We start from the raw sequence: 22426 nt of genomic DNA, 5'->3' as shown, positions 1-22426 counted from the left end.
CGGGAAAGTTTCGGGGGTTACCGGTATTGTACCGGGACCACCGGAAGGGTCCCGGGGGTCCACCGGGTGGGGCCACCTATCCCGGAGGGCCCCGTGGGCTGAAGTGGGAAGGGAACCAGCCCCTAGTGGGCTGGGCGCCCCCCCATGGGCCTCCCCCCATGTGCCTAGGGTTGGGAACCCTAGGGTGGGGGGGCTTCCCACTTGCCTTGGGGGGCAAGGCACCCCCCTTGGCCGCCGCCCCCACCCTAGATGGGATCCTGGCCGGCGCCCCCCCTCCCAGGGGGCCTATATAAAGGGGGGAGGGAGGGCAGCAACAACTACAGCCTTGGGCGCCTCCCTCCTCCCCTGCTACACCTCTCCGTCTCGCAGAAGCTCGGCGAAGCCCTGCCGAGACCCGCTACATCCACCACCACGCCGTCGTGCTGCTGGATCTCCATCAACCTCTCCTTCCCCCTTGCTGGATCAAGAAGGAGGAGACGTCGCTGCACCGTACGTGTGTTGAACGCGGAGGTGCCGTCCGTTCGGCACTCGGTCATCGGTGATTTGGATCACGGCGAGTACGACTCCGTCATCCACGTTCATTGGAACGCTTCCGCTCGCGATCTACAAGGGTATGTAGATGCACTCCTTTCCCCTCGTTGCTAGTATACTCCATAGATGCATCTTGGTGAGCGTAGGAAAATTTTAAATTATGCTACGATTCCCAACAGTGGCATCATGAGCCAGGCCTATGCGTAGTTACTATGCACGAGTAGAACACAAAGCAGTTGTGGGCGTTGAGTTTGCCAATTCTTCTTGCCGCTACTAGTCGTTTCTTGTTTCGGCGGCATTGTAGGATGAAGCGGCCCGGACCGACCTTACACGTACGCTTACGTGAGACAGGTTCCACCGATTGACATGCACTAGTTGCATAAGGTGGCTAGCCGGTGTCTGTCTCTCCTACTTTAGTCGGAACGGATTCGATGAAAAGGGTCCTTATGAAGGGTAAATAGAAATTGGCAAATCACGTTGTGGTCATACGTAGGTAAGAAAACGTTCTTGCTAGAAACCTACAAACCACGTAAAAACTTGCAACAACAATTAGAGGACGTCTAACTTGTTTTTGCAGCAAGTGCTATGTGATGTGATATGGCCAGAAGATGTGATGAATGATATATGTGATGTATGAGATTGATCATATTCTTGTAATAGGAATCACGACTTGCATGTCGATGAGCATGACAACCGGCAGGAGCCATAGGAGTTGTCTTTATTATTTTGTATGACCTGCGTGTCATTGAATAACGCCATGTAATTTACTTTACTTTGTTGCTAAACGCGTTAGCCATAGAAGTAGAAGTAATCGTTGGCGTGACGACTTCATGAAGACACAATGATGGAGATCATGGTGTCATGCCAGTGACGAAGATGATCATGGTGCCCCGAAGATGGAGATCAAAGGAGCATAATGATATTGGCCATATCATGTCAGTATTTGATTGCATGTGATGTTTATCATGTTTTTGCATCTTATTTGCTTAGAATGACGGTAGTAAGTAAGATGATCCCTTATAATAATTTCAAGAAAGTGTTCACCCTAACTGTGCACCGTTGCGAAGGTTCGTTGTTTCGAAGCACCACATGATGATCGGGTGTGATAGATTCTAACGTTCGCATACAACGGGTGTTGACGAGCCTAGCATGTACAGACATGGCCTCGGAACACACGCAATACACTTAGGTTGACTTGACGAGCCTAGCATGTACAGACATTGCCTCGGAACACGGAGGACCGAAAGGTCGAGCATGAGTCGTATAGAAGATACGATCAACATGGAGATGTTCACCGATCTTGACTAGTCCGTCTCACGTGATGATCGGACACGGCCTAGTTAACTCGGATCATGTTTCACTTAGATGACTAGAGGGATGTCTATCTGAGTGGGAGTTCATTAAATAATTTGATTATATGAACTTAATTATCATGAACTTAGTCTAAAATCTTTACACTATGTCTTGTAGATCAAATGGCCAATGTTGTCCTCAATTTCAACGCGTTCCTAGAGAAAACCAAGCTGAAAGATGATGGCAGCAACTATACGGACTGGGTCCGGAACCTGAGGATCATCCTCATAGTAGCCAAGAAAGATTATGTCCTAGAAGCACCGCTAGGTGAAGCACCAATCCCACAAAACCAAGACGTTATGAACGCTTGGCAGCAGCGTGCTGATGATTACTCCCTCGTTCAGTGCGGCATGCTTTATAGCTTAGAACCGGGTCTCCAAAAGCATTTTGAGAAACATGGAGCATATGAGATGTTCGAGGAGCTGAAATTGGTTTTCCAAGCTCATGCCTGGGTCGAGAGATATGATGTCTCCGACAAGTTCTTCAGCTGTAAAATGGAGGAGAATAGTTCTGTTAGTGAGCACATACTCAGAATGTCTGGGTTGCATAACCGCTTGTCTCAGCTGGGAGTCAATCTCCCGGATGACGCGGTCATTGACAGAATCCTCCAGTCGCTTCCACCAAGCTACAAGAGCTTTGTGATGAACTTCAATATGCAGGGGATGGAAAAGACCATTCCTGAGGTGTATTCAATGCTGAAATCAGCTGAGGTAGAGATCAGAAAAGAACATCAAGTGTTGATGGTGAATAAAACCACTAAGTTCAAGAAGGGCAAGGGTAAGAAGAACTTCAAGAAGGACGGCAAGGGAGTTGCCGCGCCCGGTAAACCAGTTACCGGGAAGAAGTCAAAGAATGGACCCAAGCCCGAGACTGAGTGCTTTTATTGCAAGGGAAGTGGTCACTGTAAGCGGAACTGCCCCAAATACTTAGCGGACAAGAAGAAGGCCGGCAACACCAAAGGTATATGTGATATACATGTAATTGATGTGTACCTTACGAGTACTCATAGTAGCTCCTGGGTATTTGATACCGGTGCGGTTGCTCATATTTGTAACTCAAAGCAGGAACTACGGAATAAACGGAGACTGGCGAAGGACGAGGTGACGATGCGCGTCGGGAATGGTTCCAAGGTCGATGTGATCGCCGTCGGCACGCTACCTCTGCATCTACCCACGGGATTAGTTTTAAACCTCAATAATTGTTATTTAGTGCCAGCTTTGAGCATGAACATTGTATCTGGATCTCGCTTAATTCGAGATGGCTACTCATTTAAATCCGAGAATAATGGTTGTTCTATTTATTTGAGAGATATGTTTTATGGTCATGCCCCGCTGGTCAATGGTTTATTTTTGATGAATCTCGAACGTGATGTTACACATGTTCATAGTGTGAATACCAAAAGATGTAAAGTTGATAACGATAGTCCCACATACTTGTGGCACTGCCGCCTTGGTCACATTGGTGTCAAGCGCATGAAGAAGCTCCATGCAGATGGACTTTTGGAGTCTCTTGATTACGAATCATTTGACACGTGCGAACCATGCCTCATGGGTAAGATGACCAAGACTCCGTTCTCCGGAACAATGGAGCGAGCAACCAACTTATTGGAAATCATACATACCGATGTGTGTGGTCCAATGAGTGTTGAGGCTCGCGGAGGATATCGTTATGTTCTCACTCTCACTGATGATTTAAGTAGATATGGGTATGTCTACCTAATGAAACACAAGTCTGAAACCTTTGAAAAGTTCAAGGAATTTCAGAGTGAAGTTGAGAATCAACGTGACAGGAAAATAAAATTCTTACGATCAGATCGTGGTGGAGAATATTTAAGTCACGAATTTGGTACACACTTAAGGAAATGTGGAATAGTTTCACAACTCACGCCGCCTGGAACACCTCAGAGAAATGGTGTGTCCGAACGTCGTAATCGCACTCTATTGGATATGGTGCGATCTATGATGTCTCTTACCGATTTACCGCTCTCATTTTGGGGCTATGCTTTAGAGACTGCCGCATTCACTTTAAATAGGGCTTCGTCGAAATCCGTTGAGACGACACCGTATGAATTATGGTTTGGGAAGAAACCTAAGCTGTCGTTTCTAAAAGTTTGGGGATGCGATGCTTATGTCAAGAAACTTCAACCTGAAAAGCTCGAACCCAAGTCGGAAAAATGCGTCTTCATAGGATACCCTAAGGAAACTATTGGGTATACCTTCTACCTCAGATCCGAAGGCAAGATCTTCGTTGCCAAGAACGGGTCCTTTCTAGAGAAGGAGTTTCTCTCGAAAGAATTGAGTGGGAGGAAAGTGGAACTTGATGAGGTGATAGTCACCCCTTCCGAACCGGAAAGTAGCGCAGCGCGGGAAAATGTTCCTGTGGTGCCTACACCGACTGGGGAGGAAGTTAATGATGATGATCATGAAGCTTCAGATCAAGTTACTGAACGTCGTAGGTCCACAAGGACACGTTCCGCACCAGAGTGGTACGGCAACCCTGTCCTGGAAATCATGTTGTTAGACAACGGTGAACCTTCGAACTATGAAGAAGCGATGGCGGGCCCGGATTCCGACAAATGGCTAGAAGCCATGAAATCCGAGATAGAATCCATGTATGAAAACAAAGTGTGGACTTTGACTGACTTGCCCGATGAGCGGTGAGCCATAGAAAACAAATGGATCTTTAAGAAGAAGACAGACGCGGATGGTAATGTGACCATCTACAAAGCTCGACTTGTCGCTAAGGGTTATCGACAAGTTCAAGGGGTTGACTACGATGAGACTTTCTCACCGGTAGCGAAGCTGAAGTCCGTCCGAATCATGTTAGCAATTGCCGCATACTATGATTATGAGATATGGCAGATGGGCGTCAAAACGGCATTCCTTAACGGCTTCCTTAAGAAGAGTTGTATATGATGCAGCCGGAAGGTTTTGTCGATCCTAAGAATGCGAACAAAGTATGCAAGCTCCAGCGCTCAATTTATGGGCTGGTGCAAGCATCTCGGAGTTGGAACATTCGCTTTGATGAGATGATCAAAGCGTTTGGGTTTACACAGACTTATGGAGAAGCCTGTGTTTACAAGAAAGTGAGTGGGAGCTCTGTAGCATTTCTCATATTATATGTGGATGACATACTATTGATGGGAAATGATATAGAATTCTTGGAAAGTATAAAGGCCTATTTGAATAAGTGTTTTTCAATGAAGGACCTTGGAGAAGCTGCTTATATATTAGGCATCAAGATCTATAGAGATAGATCGAGACGCCTCATTGGTCTTTCACAGAGTACATACCTTGACAAGATATTGAAGAAGTTCAATATGGATCAGTCCAAGAAGGGGTTCTTGCCTGTATTGCAAGGTGTGCAATTGAGCACGGCTCAATGCCCGACCACGGCAGAAGATATAGAAAAGATGTGTCATCCCCTATGCCTCGGCCATAGGGTCTATTATGTATGCCATGCTGTGTACCAGACCTGATGTAAACCTTGCCGTAAGTTTGGTAGGAAGGTACCAAAGTAATCCCGGCATGGAACACTGGACAACGGTCAAGAATATCCTGAAGTACCTGAAGAGGACTAAGGATATGTTTCTCGTTTATGGAGGTGACGAAGAGCTCGTCGTAAAGGGTTACGTCGACGCTAGCTTCGACACAGATCTGGATGACTCGAAGTCACATACCGGATACGTGTATATTTTGAATGGAGGAGCAATAAGCTGGTGCAGTTGCAAGCAAAGCATCGTGGCGGGATCTACATGTGAAGCGGAGTACATGGCAGCCTCGGAGGCAGCACAGGAAGCAGTCTGGATGAAGGAGTTCATTACCGACCTAGGGGTGATTCCCAATGCGTCGGGCCCGATGACTCTCTTCTGTGACAACACTGGAGCTATTGCCCTTGCGAAGGAGCCCAGGTTTCACAGGAAGACCAGGCACATCAAGCGTCGCTTCGACTATATTCGTGAAAGTGTTCAAACTGGAGACATAGATATTTGTAAAGTACATACGGACCTGAATGTAGCAGATCCATTGACTAAACCTCTCCCTAGAGCAAAACATGATCAACACCAGGACGCAATGGGTGTTCGATTCATCACAATGTAACTAGATTATTGACTCTAGTGCAAGTGGGAGACTGTTGGAAATATGCCCTAGAGGCAATAATAAATGGTTATTATTATATTTCTTTGATCATGGTAATTGTCTATTATTCATGCTATAATTGTATTGTCCGAAAATCGTAATACATGTGTGAATACATAGACCACAACGTGTCCCTAGTAAGCCTCTAGTTGACTAGCTCGTTGATCAACAGATAGTCATGGTTTCCTGACTATGGACATTGGATGTCATTGATAACGGGATCACATCATTAGGAGAATGATGTGATGGACAGGACCCAATCCTAAGCATAGCATAAAAGATCGTGTAGTTTCGTTTGCTAGAGCTTTTCCAATGTCAAGTATCTTTTCCTTAGACCATGAGATCGTGCAACTCCCGGATACCGTAGGAGTGCTTTGGGTGTGCCAAACGTCACAACGTAACTGGGTGACTATAAAGGTGCACTACGGGTATCTCCGAAAGTGTCTGTTGGGTTGGCACGGATCGAGACTGGGATTTGTCACTCCGTGTGACGGAGAGGTATCTCTGGGCCCACTCGGTAATGCATCATCATAATGAGCTCAATGTGACTAAGGCGTTAGTCACGGGATCATGCATTGCGGTACGAGTAAAGAGACTTGCCGGTAACGAGATTGAACAAGGTATTGGGATACCGACGATCAAATCTCGGGCAAGTAACATACCGATTGACAAAGGGTATTGCATACGGGATTGATTGAATCCTCGACACCGTGGTTCATCCGATGAGATCATCGTGGAACATGTGGGAGCCAACATGGGTATCCAGATCCCGCTGTTGGTTATTGACCGGAGAGGCGTCTCGGTCATGTCTGCATGTCTCCCGAACCCGTAGGGTCTACACACTTAAGGTTCGGTGACGCTAGGGTTGTAGAGATATGTGTATGCGGAAACCCAAAAGTTGTTCGGAGTCCCGGCTGAGATCCCGGACGTCACGAGAGGTTCCGGAATGGTCCGGAGGTGAAGAATTATATATAGGAAGTCAAGTTTCGGCCACCGGGAAAGTTTCGGGGGTTACCGGTATTGTACCGGGACCACCGGAAGGGTCCCAGGGGTCCACCGAGTGGGGCCACCTATCCCGGAGGGCCCCGTGGGCTGAAGTGGGAAGGGAACCAGCCCCTAGTGGGCTGGGCGCCCCCCCATGGGCCTCCCCCCATGCGCCTAGGGTTGGGAACCCTAGGGTGGGGGGGCTTCCCACTTGCCTTGGGGGGCAAGGCACCCCCCATGGCCGCCGCCCCCACCCTAGATGGGATCCCGGCCGGCGCCCCCCCCTCCCAGGGGGCCTATATAAAGGGGGGGGAGGGAGGGCAGCAACAACTACAGCCTTGGGCGCCTCCCCCCTCCCCTGCTACACCTCTCCGTCTCGCAGAAGCTCGGCGAAGCCCTGCCGAGACCCGCTACATCCACCACCACGCCGTTGTGCTGCTGGATCTCCATCAACCTCTCCTTCCCCCTTGCTGGATCAAGAAGGAGGAGACGTCGCTGCACCGTACGTGTGTTGAACGCGGAGGTGCCGTCCGTTCGGCACTCGGTCATCGGTGATTTGGATCACGGCGAGTACGACTCCGTCATCCACGTTCATTGGAACGCTTCTGCTCGCGATCTACAAGGGTATGTAGATGCACTCCTTTCCCCTCGTTGCTAGTATACTCCATAGATGCATCTTGGTGAGTGTAGGAAAATTTTAAATTATGCTACGATTCCCAACAGACCAGTCCCTTTGCAGTAGAAGCACTCAGTTTCAGGCTTAGGTCTAGACTTGGGCTTTTTCACTTGAGCAGCAACTTGCTTGCCGTTCTTCTTGAAGTTCCCCTTTCTTCCCTTTGTCCCTTTACTTGAAACTAGTGGTCTTGTTAACCATCAACACTTGATGCTCTTTCTTGATTTCTACCTTCATCGATTTCAGCATCGCGAAGAGCTCGGGAATTACTTTCGTCATCGCTTGCATATTATAGTTCATCACGAAGTTCTAGTAACTTGGTGATAGTGACTAGAGAATTCTGTCAATTACTATCTTATCTGGAAGATTAACTCCCACTTGATTCAAGCAATTGTTGTACCCACACAATCTAAGCACATGCTCACTGGTTGAGCTATTCTCCTTCATCTTGTAGGCAAAGTACGGTCAGAGGTCTCATACCTCTCGACACGGGCATGAGTATGAAATACCAATTTCAACTCTTGGAACATCTTATATGCTCCGTGGCGTTCAAAACATTTTTGAAGTCCCGGTTCTAAGCCGTAAAGCATGGTGCACTAAACTATTAAGTAGTCATCATACCGAGCTTTTGTCAAAATGTTCATAACGTCTGCATCTGCTCCTGCAATAGGTCTGTCACCTAGCGGTGCATCAAGGACATAATTCTTCTATGCAACAATGAGGAAAATCCTCGGATCATGGAACAAGTCCACATCATTGCTACTATCATCTTTCAACTTAGTTTGTTCTAGGAATCATATCAAAATAAACGGGGGGGCTACATCGCGAGCTATTGATCTACAACATAGATATGCTAATACTACCAGGACTAAGTTCATGATAAATTAAAGTTCAATTAATCATATTACTTAAGAACTCCCACTTAGATAGACATCCCTCTAATCATCTAAGTGATCACGTGATCCATATCAACTAAACCATGACCGATCATCACGAGAAATGGAGTAGCTTTCAATGGTGAACATCACTATGTTGATCATATCTACTATATGATTCACGCTCGACCTTTCGGTCTCAGTGTTCCGAGGCCATATCTGCATATGCTAGGCTCGTCAAGTTTAACCTGAGTATTCTGCGTGTGCAAAACTGGCTTGCACCCGTTGTAGATGGACGTAGAGCTTATCACACCCGATCATCACGTGGTGTCTGGGCACGACGAACTTTGGCAACGGTGCATACTCAGGGATAACACTTTTATCTTGAAATTTAGTGAGAGATCATCTTATAATGTTACCGTCAATCAAAGCAAGATAAGATGCATAAAAGATAAACATCACATGCAATCAATATAAGTGATATGATATGGCCATCATCATCTTGTGCTTGTGATCTCCATCTCTGAAGCACCGTCATGATCACCATCGTCACCGGCGCGACACCTTGATCTCCATCGTAGCATCGTTATCGTCTCGCCAACTATTGCTTCTATGACTATCGCTACCGCTTAGTGATAAAATAAAGCAATTACAGGGCGATTGCATTGCATACAATAAAGCGACAACCATATGGCTCCTGCCAGTTGCCGATAACTCGGTTACAAAACATGATCATCTCATATAATAAAGTATAGCATCATTTCTTGACCATATTGATGGGGAACGTAGTAATTTCAAAAAATTTCCTATGCACACGCAAGATCATGGTGATGCATAGCAACGAGAGGGGAGAGTGTTGTCCACGTACCCTCGTAGACCGACAGCGGAAGCGTTATCACAACGCGGTTGATGTAGTCGTACGTCTTCACGATCCGACCGATCAAGTACCAAACGTACGGCACCTCCGAGTTGTACACACGTTTAGCTCGATGACGTCCCTCGAACTCCGATCCAGCCGAGTGTTGAGGGAGAGTTTCGTCAGCACGATGGCGTGGTGACAATGATGATGTTCCACCGACGCAGGGCTTCGCCTAAGCTCCGCAACGGTATTATCGAGGTGTAATATGGTGGAGGGGGGCACCGCACACGGCTAAGAGATCTCAAGGATCAATTGTTGTGTCTCTGGGGTGCCCCCCTGCCCCCGTATATAAAGGAGCAAGGGGGAGGCAGCCGGCCAAGGGGAGAGGCGCGCCATAGGGGGGAGTCCTACTCCCACCGGGAGTAGGACTCCTCCTTTCCTTGTGGGAGTAGGAGAAGGGAAGGGGGAAGGAGAAAGAAGGAAGGGTGCGCCCCCCTTCCCTAGTCCAATTCGGACGAGACCATGGGGAGGGGTGCGGCCACCTTTTGAGGCCTTTCTCTCCTTTCCCGTATGGCCCATTAAGGCCCAATACGAATTCCCGTAACTCCCCGGTACTCCGAAAAATATCCGAATCACTCGGAACCTTTCCGAAGTCCGAATATAGTCGTCCAATATATCGATTTTTACGTCTCGACCATTTCGAGACTCCTCGTCATATCCCCGATCTCATCCGGGACTCCGAACTCCTTCGGTACATCAAAACTCAATAAAACTGTCATCGTAACGTTAAGCGTGCGGACCCTACGGGTTCGAGAACTATGTAGACATGACCGAGACACGTCTCCGGTCAATAACCAATAGCGGGACCTGGATGCCCATATTGGCTCCCACATATTCTACGAAGATCTTTATCGGTCAGACCGCATAACAACATACGTTGTTCCCTTTGTCACCGGTATGTTACTTGCCCGAGATTTGATCGTCGGTATCTCGATACCTAGTTCAATCTCGTTACCGGCAAGTCTCTTTACTCGTTTCGTAATACAGCATCCCGCAGCTAACTCATTAGTCACAATGCTTGCAAGGCTTATAGTATGTGCATTACCGAGTGGGCCCAGAGATACCTCTCCGACAATCGGAGTGACAAATCCTAATCTCGAAATACGCCAACCCAACAAGTACCTTTGGAGACACCTGTAGAGCACCTTTATAATCACCCATTTACGTTGTGACGTTTGGTAGCACACAAAGTGTTCCTCAGGTAAACGGGAGTTGCATAATCTCATAGTCATAGGAACATGTATAAGTCATGAAGAAAGCAATAGCAACATACTAAACGATCGAGTGCTAAGCTAACGGAATGGGTCAAGTCAATCACGTCATTCTCCTAATGAGGTGATCTCGTTAATCAAATGACAACTCATGTCTATGGCTAGGAAACATAACCATCTTTGATTAACGAGCTAGTCAAGTAGAGGCATACTAGTGACACTCTGTTTGTCTATGTATTCACACATGTATTATTTTTTCGGTTAATACAATTCTAGCATGAATAATAAACATTTATCATGATATAAGGAAATATATAATACTTTATTATTGCCTCTAGGGCATATTTCCTTCACATATCACATCACAACATGCCCTGCAAAAACAAGTTAGACGTCCTCTACTTTGTTGTTGCAAGTTTTACGTGGCTGCTACGGGTTGAGTAAGAACCGTTCTTACCTACACATCAAAACCACGACGATAGTTCGTCAAGTTAGTGCTGTTTTAACCTTCTTAAGGACCGGGCGTAGCCACACTCGGTTCAATTAAAGTTGGAGAAACTGACACCCGCTAGTCACCTGTGTGCATAGCACGGCGGTAAAACCAGTCTCGCGTAAGCGTACGCGTAATGTCGGTCCGGGCCGCTTCATCCAACAATACCGCCGAACCAAAGTGTGACATGCTGGTAAGCAGTATGACTTGTATCGCCCACAACTCACTTGTGTTCTACTCGTGCATATAACATCAACGCATAAAACCAGGCTCGGATGCCACTGTTGGGGAACGTAGTAATTTCAAAAATTTCCTACGCACACACAAGATCACGGTGATGCATAGCAACGAGAGGGGAGAGTGTGTCCACGTACCCTCCTAGACCGAAAGCGGAAGTGTTAGCACAACGCGGTTGATGTAGTCGTACGTCTTCACGATCCGACCGATCAAGTATCGAACGCACGACACCTCCAAGTTCAGCACACGTTCAACTCAATGACGTCCCTCGAACTCCGATCTAGCCGAGCTTTGTGGGAGAGTTCCGTCAGCACGACGGCGTGGTGACGATGATGATGTTCTACCGACGCAGGGCTTCGCCTAAGCACCGCTACGATATGACGGAGGTGGATTATGGTGGAGGGGGGCATCACACACGGCTAAAAGATCAATGATCAATTGTTGTGTCTCCAAGGGGTGCCCCCTCCCCGTATATAAAGGAGTGGAGGAGGGGAGGGGCCGGCCCTCTCTATGGCGCGCCCTAGGAGGAGTCCTACTCCCACCGGGAGTAGGATTCCCCCCTTCCAAGTAGTAGGAGTAGGAGTCAAGGAAAGGGGAGAGGGAAGAGAAGGAAGGAGGGGGCGCAGCCCCTCCCCCTAGTCCAATTTGGACCAGGCCTTGGGGGGGGGGGGGCGCGCAGCCTCTCCTCTCTGTTTCCCCTAAAGCCCAATAAGGCCCATATACTCCCCGGCGAATTCCCGTAACTCTCCGGTACTCCGAAAAATACCCGAATCACTCGGAACCTTTCCGATGTCCGAATATAGTCGTCCAATATATCGATCTTTACGTCTCGACCATTTCGAGACTCCTCGTCATGTCCCCGATCTCATTCGGGACTCCTAACTACCTTTGGTACATCAAAACACATAAACTCATAATATAACCGTCATTGAACTTTAAGCGTGCGGACCCTACGGGTTCGAGAACAATGTAGACATGACCGAGACACGTCTCCGGTCAATAACCAATAGCGGAACCTGGATGCTCATATTGGCTCCCACATATTCTACGAAGATCTTTATCGGTCAAACCGCATAACAACATACGTTGTTCCCTTTGTCATCGGTATGTTACTTGCCCGAGATTCGATCGTCGGTATCTCAATACCTAGTTCAATCTCGTTACCGGCAAGTCTCTTTACTCGTTCCGTAATACATCATCCCACAACTAACTCATTAGTTACAATGCTTGCAAGGCTTATAGTATGTGCATTACCGAGTGGGCCCAGAGATACCTCTCCGACAATCGGAGTGACAAATCCTAATCTCGAAATACGCCAACCCAACAAGTACCTTTCGGAGACACCTGTAGAGCACCTTTATAATCACCCAGTTACGTTGTGACGTTTGGTAGCAGACAAAGTGTTCCTCCGATAAACGGGAGGTTCATAATCTCATAGTCATAGGAACATGTATAAGTCATGAAGAAAGCAATAGCAACATACTAAACGATCAAGTGCTAAGCTAACGGAATGGGTCAAGTCAATCACATCATTCTCCTAATGATGTGATCCCGTTAATCAAATGACAACTCATGTCTATGGTTAGGAAACATAACCATCTTTAATTAACGAGCTAGTCAAGTAGAGGCATACTAGTGACACTCTGTTTGTTTATGTATTCACACATGTATTATGTTTCCGGTTAATACAATTCTAGCATGAATAATAAACATTTATCATGATATAAGGAAATAAATAATAACTTTATTATTGCCTCTAGGGCATATTTCCTTCAGGGCCAACTTCAACCGTGCTTTGGTGGTTGTTGGGAAGATGGATGCTGGAACGAAGCATGGACGGAATGGGATGAGGCCGCCCTGCCCTATTTCCGCTCCATCCTGGCCCACAATGTCCTCGCCCGCGCAAGTCCAGCATGGGACGAGGCCACTTTGGCTCGCTTCCGTGAGACTGAGGTGGCCAATGCCGCATCGTTCAGCGTCGGCTAGTCCCGCTGCCATTATCGTTTCAACAACTAGCACTAGTACAAAACAGGGCTTTCGTCACAGGGCAATATTCACATTAGTCCCGGTTCAGTCACGAACCGGGACTAATGTGAGCATTGGTCCCGGTTCGTGCGGCTAAGGCATTAGTCCCGGTTCACCTGGGCCCTTTAGTCCCGGTTGGTGCCACGAACCGGGACTAAAGGGTGCGATGCCCATTAGTACCGGTTGGTGGCACCAATCGGGACTAAAGGTTAGTCCTTTAGTCCTGGTTGGTGCCACCAACCGGTACTAATGGACTTTGAGGCATTAGTACCGGTTCATGGCACGAACCGGTACTAAAGGGCCCATCAAACTCTACCCCCCCCGGACCGCCTTTTCAGTTTTAGAAAAAACAAAAGAAAATGATGGAAATGTCAAAAAAATAAAATAAAATAAGTTTCCCATGTGATATGTGGTCTAGTTGTTGGGAAAATTAACAAATATGAATTTCGACTTTATTTGCAAAATCTCTCCAGAATTTGTAACAATGGGCATAACTTTTGCATACGAACTCGGATGAAAAAGTTTTTAATATGAAAAATCATCCACTCGAAAAGTTACATCCGAATTTAACCGGGGGAACCTCGTTAAACATTTTCAAAATCCTCAAAAACCTAACAGAAAAAAGATACGGGGCTTTTAAGATCTGGAGAGGCAAAAAAATTCAATTTTTTTTGAAATTGTGGTCAAACTATGGTCAAACAATGGTCAAACTAATTATTCTAGAATATTAGTGTTACTAAATAATTATTTCAGTTTTTTTGAATTTTGGTCAAATCTGGTCAAACTGTGGTCAAACAGTGGTCAAACAATGGTCGAACTAATTATTCCAGAAATATTAGTGTTACTAAATAATTATTGTTTTTTAAAACAATAGTTTCAAACTCAAACAGTGAAATGTGTCACTTCATGCTCAAGCTAAATTCCTGAGGGTTAATAGAATTGACATCTTACTATTGTCAGGAAAACAACAAGTGCATACTTGGAAACGAGGGAGAATAGAACCCGGAAGTTAAGCGTGGTCAGGCTGGAGTAGTGAGAGGATGGGTGACCGTCCGGGAAGTTAGATGATTTGGAATGATGAGGGGTGATTAGAGATTAGAGGATAAATTGAGCAGTGATGAGGGGTGGTGATTAGAGATTAGAGGATAAATTGAGCAGTGATGAGGAGTGGTGATTAGAGATTAGAGGTTAAAATAATTCAGAAATTTGAAAATAAAAAAAAAAATTCGCAAAAATTTTTTTCAATAAAAAAATCATAAAATTTTCTTTAGTCCCGGTTGGTAACACCAACCGGGACTAAAGGTGGAGCTCCAGGCTGCATCCACGTGGACAGCCTTTAGTCCCGGTTCGTGTAAGAACCGGGACTAAAGGGGGGAGGCATTAGTAACGACCCTTTAGTCCCGGTTCAAAAACCGGGACTAAAGGCCCTTACCAACCGGGACAAAAGCCCTCTTTTCTACTAGTGTAGTTTAGTTATATGTTTAGTTAAGTTTTAATGTTCTATATGTACTAAGTCGTAGTGTGACCAATTTTCCGTCCCTATCTGTGAAATAAACTGGTTGGGCCGGGAAATCGTCCATGAATGAAATCGTATGTGCTAAATTCATGAGTGCTTTGTGTGGGTGGGTGGGTGGGGAGTTGGGCCGTGAAGAAAATGTTATACGAGTCTCACACACAGATTTTTTTTACCGATTTTAAGTTTACCCCTTGGTTCGGCGGCCTTGAAAAAAAAAGAACAAAAAAATACAGAAACAAGAGGGCCCAACCGGGTTCGAACCGGTGACCTATTGATCTGCAGTCAATTGCTCTACCACTGAGCTATGGACCCATTTGATGAAAAGTTTCTTACGTCACTCTAGTCACTGGATAAGTAGCGGATAATCTTTTACACCACACCTGAGCTTACTTAACTACGGCCAACGTGCAACGTATGTTCGAAATCACGTGCTCCAAGTCCAACCCAAGAAGAACTCGACATGAAATGAGAGAAGACCAGATGCCGGCGGATATATGCATGACACTCAAACTGTCAATACGTACTGATCCTCTCATTTCAAAGTAAAATAAAGACGAAAGAGTCTCGTACCGATCAAGCGGCAGTGCTGCCACAGTGCCACTTACACCACATACGTGACACACCTGCATGAAATCAAGCGGCAGCCTCTCTAGCTAGCTACTACTATTTGGCGGCGTTGCCATTGGAGGAGGAAGGCGGAGGGAGGAGGAAGTCGAGGAGGATCTGGTTGAAGAGCTTGGAGTCCTCCTGCTGCGGCAGGTGGCCCGTGTTGGGGATGATCCTCACCGTCGCCTTCTCGCCGAGCTTCTCCTTCACCTTGTGCGCCTTGGCCACCGGGAAGATCTGGTCGAACTCGCCCCACACGATCAGCACCTCCTGAGGGAGAGGGGTGATCTGGAAGCCGTGCCCGGAGGCGATCCCCTTGATCAGCTCGATCTTCCCCTCTCTCTGGACGGCGAAGCACTTCTGCACAATAAAGCGTACGTACTTTGGTTAATTGTTAATCAATTAGTTGCAATCTAGTACTAGTACCCCTACTCTAACTTGATATTTTATCGTGGCTACATGCATGCTTGCTGTGTCACACACGCACATTCTCCACCAACTGATCGGTCGGTGGCAGATGTGATTCGCCACCAAATCGTTGGGGCGATCCATCATTTTCTTAGCTTTTTAATCATGGCGGCGAATGATGCACACTACTCCTACCTTTCCAATTGAAGTGTTACCCACGTATCACGTATGCATGGCCTCAGTGTGACGTGGGAGTTCGTACGTACCCGGAGGAGGTCGCGGGCGAGGCACTCGGGGAGGTACTTGGGCGGGCCGTGGGCGCAGATGTCCATCAGCCGCCGCAGCGCCTTGGTGTCCGCCGGCACCATCAGCTCCGTCACGTCCGCCACGCCGCCCTTGGCCGCCAGCGCCCGGTCGTCCTCGGGCCCCTTGGCCAGGTCCGAGCTGCACACCGCCACCTTCCCCACCGTCCACGCCCCTCCTCCCTGCTGCAGCGCCCGCGCCAGGTGGTACGCCACCAGCCCGCCGTAGCTGGTGCCCACCACGTGCACGACGCGCCCCTCCCCGCCGACGAGGCTGTCGCTGGCGAGGAGCTGGGCGATGGCGGCCGCCTGGAACGCGTCGGAGCGGCCCGGGGCCCGCGTGGTGGACGCGCCGAAGAAGAGCAGCGTGGGCACGATGAGGTCGAAGTGCTTGGACAGCGGGCCCGCCTGCGCCGCCCACTGCCACGTCGGGTCCGGGCCGAAGCCGTGGATCAGCACCACCACCGGCCGCCGCCCCCGCTGCTGCTTGGATTCGGCGTCGGGGGAGGAGAGGAGGGAGGGGTGCGCCCAGAAGTGGAGCGTGGTGTCGGCGTCGACGGCGACGGAGCTTGGCCGGAGGCCGGCCGAGGTGAAGGCCCGGCGGAACACCGCGTTGAGGAGGGACACCACGCCGAACCCCATTGCTCTCTCTATGTGTCTGTCTGTCTCTCTCTCGCTCTGCTCAGCTCTGTCAAGCTCTGCTTCTTCTGCGATGTCTGTCTGCCTCGACGTGCGTCTTATAGTCTGTGTGTCTGCTTGTTCCCGTCCAATAGTAGTATTAGGTTTTGTTGCTTAACTACTAGTGTACTTTGTGATGTTATTCCAGGTAGAGGTAGGTGAGCATGCAAGCATGGTTGGTTCAAGTGTGTCGACTGGATCGTTTCTGCTGCTTCTAGAGAGAGTTGGGAGAGAAAAGCTGACTAGAATGCGACTCAGATGGGGATGCAGAGTATGGAGGAGTGACCATGGAATGCTCTGCTTTTTTTTAGTACGAAATTGGATGTAATCTTGGGTCAATCTTCTACAAAATTGACTGGTTTTTCCTCGCCTGCCACGCGATCATCCGCCGGTTCGATATTTCTTTAGGGCATCCTCCAACGCTGCCCCACAAAGTGAACAGCGCGGATGAGGAGACCAGTCCGGGGGTCGGCCATTCAAAGCTATACGCATACATTTCAAGCCAGGTTTTAGACGAATTATATGCAAACCGGATGATTTTCATACAAACCGAAGCTCATTTATTATATTTCAGACATCATTAGAGAAAAGGACCGGCCCCAAACCTAGCGTACAACGGCGTGATAAGTCTCCAACGTATCTATAATTTTTATTTGTTCCATGCTATTATATTATCTATTTTGGATGTTTGATGGACTTTATTATACACTTTTATATTATTTTTGGGACTAACCTACTAACCCAAGGCCCAGTGCAAATTGCTGTTTTTTTGCCTATTTCAGTGTTTTGCAGAAAAGAAATATCAAACGGAATCCAAACGGAATGAAACCTTCGGGAGATTGATTTTCGGAACAAACGTGATCCAGAGAACTTGGAGTGGACGTCAAGAAATTAGTCCTAATATTATTTTGAGAGTCTTTTAGAACAGCATGGTAATTTGCTTTGACTATAAAATTAGTCCTAATATGATTGGCATCCAAGATGGATATAATTTAAACTTTCATATAAGTGCATTGAATACTAAGAGAAGTTTGATACTTGATGATTGTTTTGAGATATGGAGATAGTGATATTAAAGTTGTGCTAGTTGAGTAGTTGTGAATTTGAGAAATACTTGTGTTGAAGTTTGCAAGTCCCGTAGCATGCACGTATGGTAAACGTTGTGTAACAAATTTGAAACATGAGGTGTTCTTTGATTGTCATCCTTATGAATGGCGGTCGGGGACGAGCAATGGTCTTTTCCTACCAATCTATCCCCCTAGGTGCATGCGCGTAGTGCTTGGTTTTTGATGACTTGTAGATTTTTTACAATAAGTATGTGAGTTCTTTATGACTAATGTCGAGTTCATGGATTATACGCACTCTCACCTTTCCATCATTGCTAGCCTCTTCGGTACCGTGATAGCCCTTTCTCACCTTGAGAGTTGGTGCAAACTTCGCCGGTGCATCCAAACCCCGTGATACGATACACTCTACCACACATAAACCTCCTTATATCTTCCTCAAAACAGTCACCATACCTACCTATTATGGCATTTCCATAGCCATTCCGAGATATATTGTCATGCAATTTTCCACCGTTTCGTTTATTATGACGCGCTTCATCATTGTCATATTGCCTTGAATGATCATGTAGTTGACATCGTATTTGTGGCAAGGCCACCATGCATATTATTTCATACATGTCACTCTTGATTCATTGCCCATCCCATTACACCGCCGGAGGCATTCATATAGAGTCATATTTTGTTCTAGTATCGAGTTGTAATCATTGAGTTGTAAATAAATAGAAGTGTGATGATCATCATTAATAGAGCATTGTCCCAAATAAAAAAAGAGAAAGGCCAAATAAAAAAAGGGGGCCAAAAAAAAAGAAATAAAAATAAATAAAAAGGGACAATGCTACCATCCTTTTTCCACACTTGAGCTTCAAAGTAGCACCATGATCTTTATGATAGAGAGTCTCTTGTTTTGTCATTTTCAGATACTACTGGGAATTTTTCATTATAGAACTTGGCTTGTATATTCAAAAATGGGCTTCCTCAAATGCCCTAGGTTTTCGTGAGCAAGCAAGTTGGATGCACACCCACTTAGTTTCTTTTGTTGAGCTTTCATACATTTATAGCTCTAGTGCATCCATTGCATGGCAATCCCTACTCCTTCCATTGACATCAATTGATGGGCATCTCCCTAGCCCGTTGATTAGCCGCGTCAATGTGAGACTTTCTCCTTTTTTGTCTTCTCCACATAACCCCTATCATTATATTCTATTCCACCCATAGTGCTATATCCATGGCTCACGCTCATGTATTGCGTGAAAGTTGAAAAAAGTTTAAGATTACTAAAGTATGAAACAATTGCTTGGCTTGTCATCGGGGTTGTGCATGATGAGAGCATTCTTGTGTGACGAAAATGGAGCATGACCAAACTATATGATTTTGTAGGGATGAACTTTCTTTGGCCATGTTATTTTGAGAAGACATGATTGCTTAGTTAGTATGCTTAAAATATTATTATTTTTATGTCAATATTAAACTTTTATCTTGAATCTCTCGGATTTGAACATTTATGCCACAATAAATAAAATTACATTGAGAAATATGCTAGGTAGCATTCCACATCAAAAATTCTGTTTTTATCATTTACCTACTCGAGGACGAGCAGGAATTAAGCTTGGGGATGCTTGATACGTCTCCAACGTATCTATAATTTTTTATTGTTCCATGCTGTTATATTATCTGTTTTGGATGTTTAATGGGCTTTATTATACACTTTTATATTATTTTTGGGACTAACCTACTAACCCAAGGCCCAGTGCAAATTGCTGTTTTTTTGCCTATTTCAGTGTTTCGCAAAAAAGGAATATCAAACGGAATCCAAACGTAATGAAACCTTCGGGAGAGTGATTTTCGGAACAAACGTGATCCAGAGGACTTGGAGTGGACGTCAAGAAAGAAGCGAGGAGGCCACGAGGCAGGGAGGCGCGTCTGCCCCCCGGGCGCGCCCCCCACCCTCGTGGGCCCCTCGCAGCTCCACCGACCTACTTCTTCCTCCTATATATAACCATGTACCCCGAAAACATCCAGGAGCACCATGAAACCCTATTTCCACCGCCGTAACCTTCTGTACCCATGAGATCCCATCTTGGGGCCTTTTCCGGCGCTCCGCCGGAGGGGGAATCGATCATGGAGGGCTTCTACATCAACACCATAGCCTCTCCGATGATGTGTGAGTAGTTTACCTCAGACCTTCGGGTCCATAGTTATTAGCTAGATGTCTTCTTCTCTCTCTTTGGATCTCAATACAAAGTTCTCCTCGATCTTCTTGGAGATCTATGCGATGTAACTCTTTTTGCGGTGTGTTTGTCGAGATCCGATGAATTGTGGGTTTATGATCAAGATTATCTATGAACAATATTTGAATCTTCTATGAATTCTTTTATGTATTAGTGGTTATCTTTGCAAGTGTTTTCGAATTATCAGTTTGGTTTGACCTACTAGATTGATCTTTCTTGCAATGAGAGAAGCGCTTAGCTTTGGGTTCAATCTTGCGGTGTCCTTTCCCAGTGACAGCAGAGGCAGCAAGGCACGTATTGTATTGTTGCCATCAAGGATAAAAAGATGGGGTTTATATCATATTGCGTGATTTTATCCCTCTACATCATGTCATCTTGCCTAATGCGTTACTCTGTTCTTATGAACTTAATACTTTATATGCATGTTGGATAGCGGTCGATGTGTGGAGTAATAGTAGTAGATGCAGAATCGTTTCGGTCTACTTGTCGCGGACGTGATGCCTATATACATGATCATGCCTAGATATTCTCATAACTAAGCACTTTTCTATCAATTGCTCGACAGTAATTTGTTCACCCACCGTAATACTTATACTATTTTGAGAGAAGCCACTAGTGAAACCTATGGCCCCCGGGTCTATTTTCCATCATATTAATCTCCCATCAACTAGCTATTTCTGTCGCCGTTTATTTTGCAATCTTTACTTTTAATCTTTATCATAAAAATACCAAAAATATTATCTTATCATCTCTACCAGATCTCACTTTTGCGAGTGGCCATGAAGGGATTGACAACCCCTTTATCGCGTTGGTTGCAAGTTTCTTATTTGTTTGTGTAGGTACGAGGGACTTGCGTGTGGCCTCCTACTGGATTGATACCTTGGTTCTCAAAAACTGAGGGAAATACTTACGCTACTTTGCTGCATCACCCTTTCCTCTTCAAGGGAAAACCAACGCATGTTCAAGAGGTAGCAAGAAGGATTTCTGGCGCCGTTGCCGGGGAGTCTACGCACAAGTCAAGACATGCCAAGTACCCATCACAAACTCTTATCCCTCGCATTACATTATTTGACATTCGTCTCTCGTTTTCCTCTCCCCCACTTCACCCTTGTCATTTTATTCGCCCTCTCTTTCCGTTCGCCTCTTTTTCGCTCGCTTCTTGTGTGCTTTTGTGTTGTACTGCTTGCTTGTCACGATGGCTCAAGATAATACTAAATTGTGTGACTTTTTCTATACCAACACCAATGATTTTCTTAGCACCCCGATTGCTCCTATTACCGATGCTGAATCTTGTGAAATCAATGCTGCTTTGTTGAATCTTGTCATGAAAGATCAATTCGCCGGCCTTCCTAGTGAAGATGCCGCTACCCATCTAAACAGCTTTCTTGATTTATGTGATATGCAAAAGAAGAAAGATGTGGATAATGATATTGTTAAATTGAAGCTATTTCCTTTTTACTTAGAGATCGTGCTAAAACTTGGTTTTCGTCTTTGCCTAAAAATAGTATTGATTCATGGAATAAGTGCAAAGATGCTTTTATCTCTAAGTATTTTCCTCCCGTTAAGATCATCTCTCTTAGAAACGATATTATGAATTTTAAGCAACTTGATCATGAACATGTTGCACAAGCTTGGGAGAGGATGAAATTAATGATACGTAATTGCCCTACACATGGTTTGAATTTATGGATGATTATACAAAAGTTTTATCCCGGATTGAATTTTGCTTCTAGAAATCTTTTAGATTCGGCCGCGGGAGGCACTTTTATGGAAATCACCTTAGGAGAAGCTACTAAACTCCTAGATAATATTATGGTTAATTATTCTCAATGGCACACTGAAAGATCTACTAGTAAAAAGGTGCATGCAATTGAAGAGATTAATGTTTTGAGTGGAAAGATGGATGAACTTATGAAATTGTTGTCTAATAAGAGTGTTTCTTCTGATCCCAATGGTATGCCTTTGTCTACTTTGATTGAGAATAATAATGAATCTATGGATGTGAATTTTGTTGGTAGGAACAATTTTGGTAACAACGCTAATAGAGGAAACTTTAATCCTAGGCCGTACCCTAGTAATTCCTCTAATAATTATAGTAATTCCTACAACAACTCGTATGGAAATTTTAATAAGACGCCCTCTGATTTCGAGACTAGTGTTAAAGAATTTATGATTTCTCAAAAT

At 45.8% G+C, this 22426-nt stretch overlaps 1 protein-coding gene and 1 non-coding gene across 2 annotated transcripts; both read right to left on the bottom strand.

Moving 5' to 3' along the window:
- Positions 1-15193: 15193 nt before the first annotated feature.
- On the bottom strand, positions 15194-15265 carry TRNAC-GCA (transfer RNA cysteine (anticodon GCA)). The gene has a single exon. It is a non-coding gene; the product is annotated as a tRNA-Cys (tRNA).
- A 181-nt stretch (positions 15266-15446) lies between these two features.
- On the bottom strand, positions 15447-17166 carry LOC109777595 (uncharacterized). Its single transcript, XM_020336211.4, has 2 exons — positions 16234-17166; positions 15447-15919 (listed from the first exon to the last, which is right to left on the bottom strand). The coding sequence occupies exons 1-2, from the start codon at positions 16909-16911 to the stop codon at positions 15617-15619; spliced, it is 981 nt and encodes a 326-aa protein (XP_020191800.1). The 5' UTR covers positions 16912-17166; the 3' UTR covers positions 15447-15616.
- Between the last annotated feature and the right edge of the window lie 5260 nt (positions 17167-22426).

The sequence above is a fragment of the Aegilops tauschii genome, chromosome 3, assembly GCF_002575655.3.
Source record: "Aegilops tauschii subsp. strangulata cultivar AL8/78 chromosome 3, Aet v6.0, whole genome shotgun sequence".
NCBI classification, from domain to species: Eukaryota; Viridiplantae; Streptophyta; class Magnoliopsida; order Poales; family Poaceae; genus Aegilops; species Aegilops tauschii.
The sequence above is the reverse complement of the archived record's forward strand: the minus strand, read 5'-3'. Positions and strand labels throughout refer to the sequence as shown.

Excerpts from the sequence above, each read along its gene's own strand:
- LOC109777595 (XM_020336211.4), bottom strand. The coding sequence starts at position 16,911 with ATGGGGTTCGGCGTGGTGTCCCTCCTCAACGCGGTGTTCCGCCGGGCC. Across the intron at positions 15,920-16,233 it reads TCGCCCGCGACCTCCTCCGG|AAGTGCTTCGCCGTCCAGAG; the intron begins GTACGTACGAAC and ends TTTATTGTGCAG.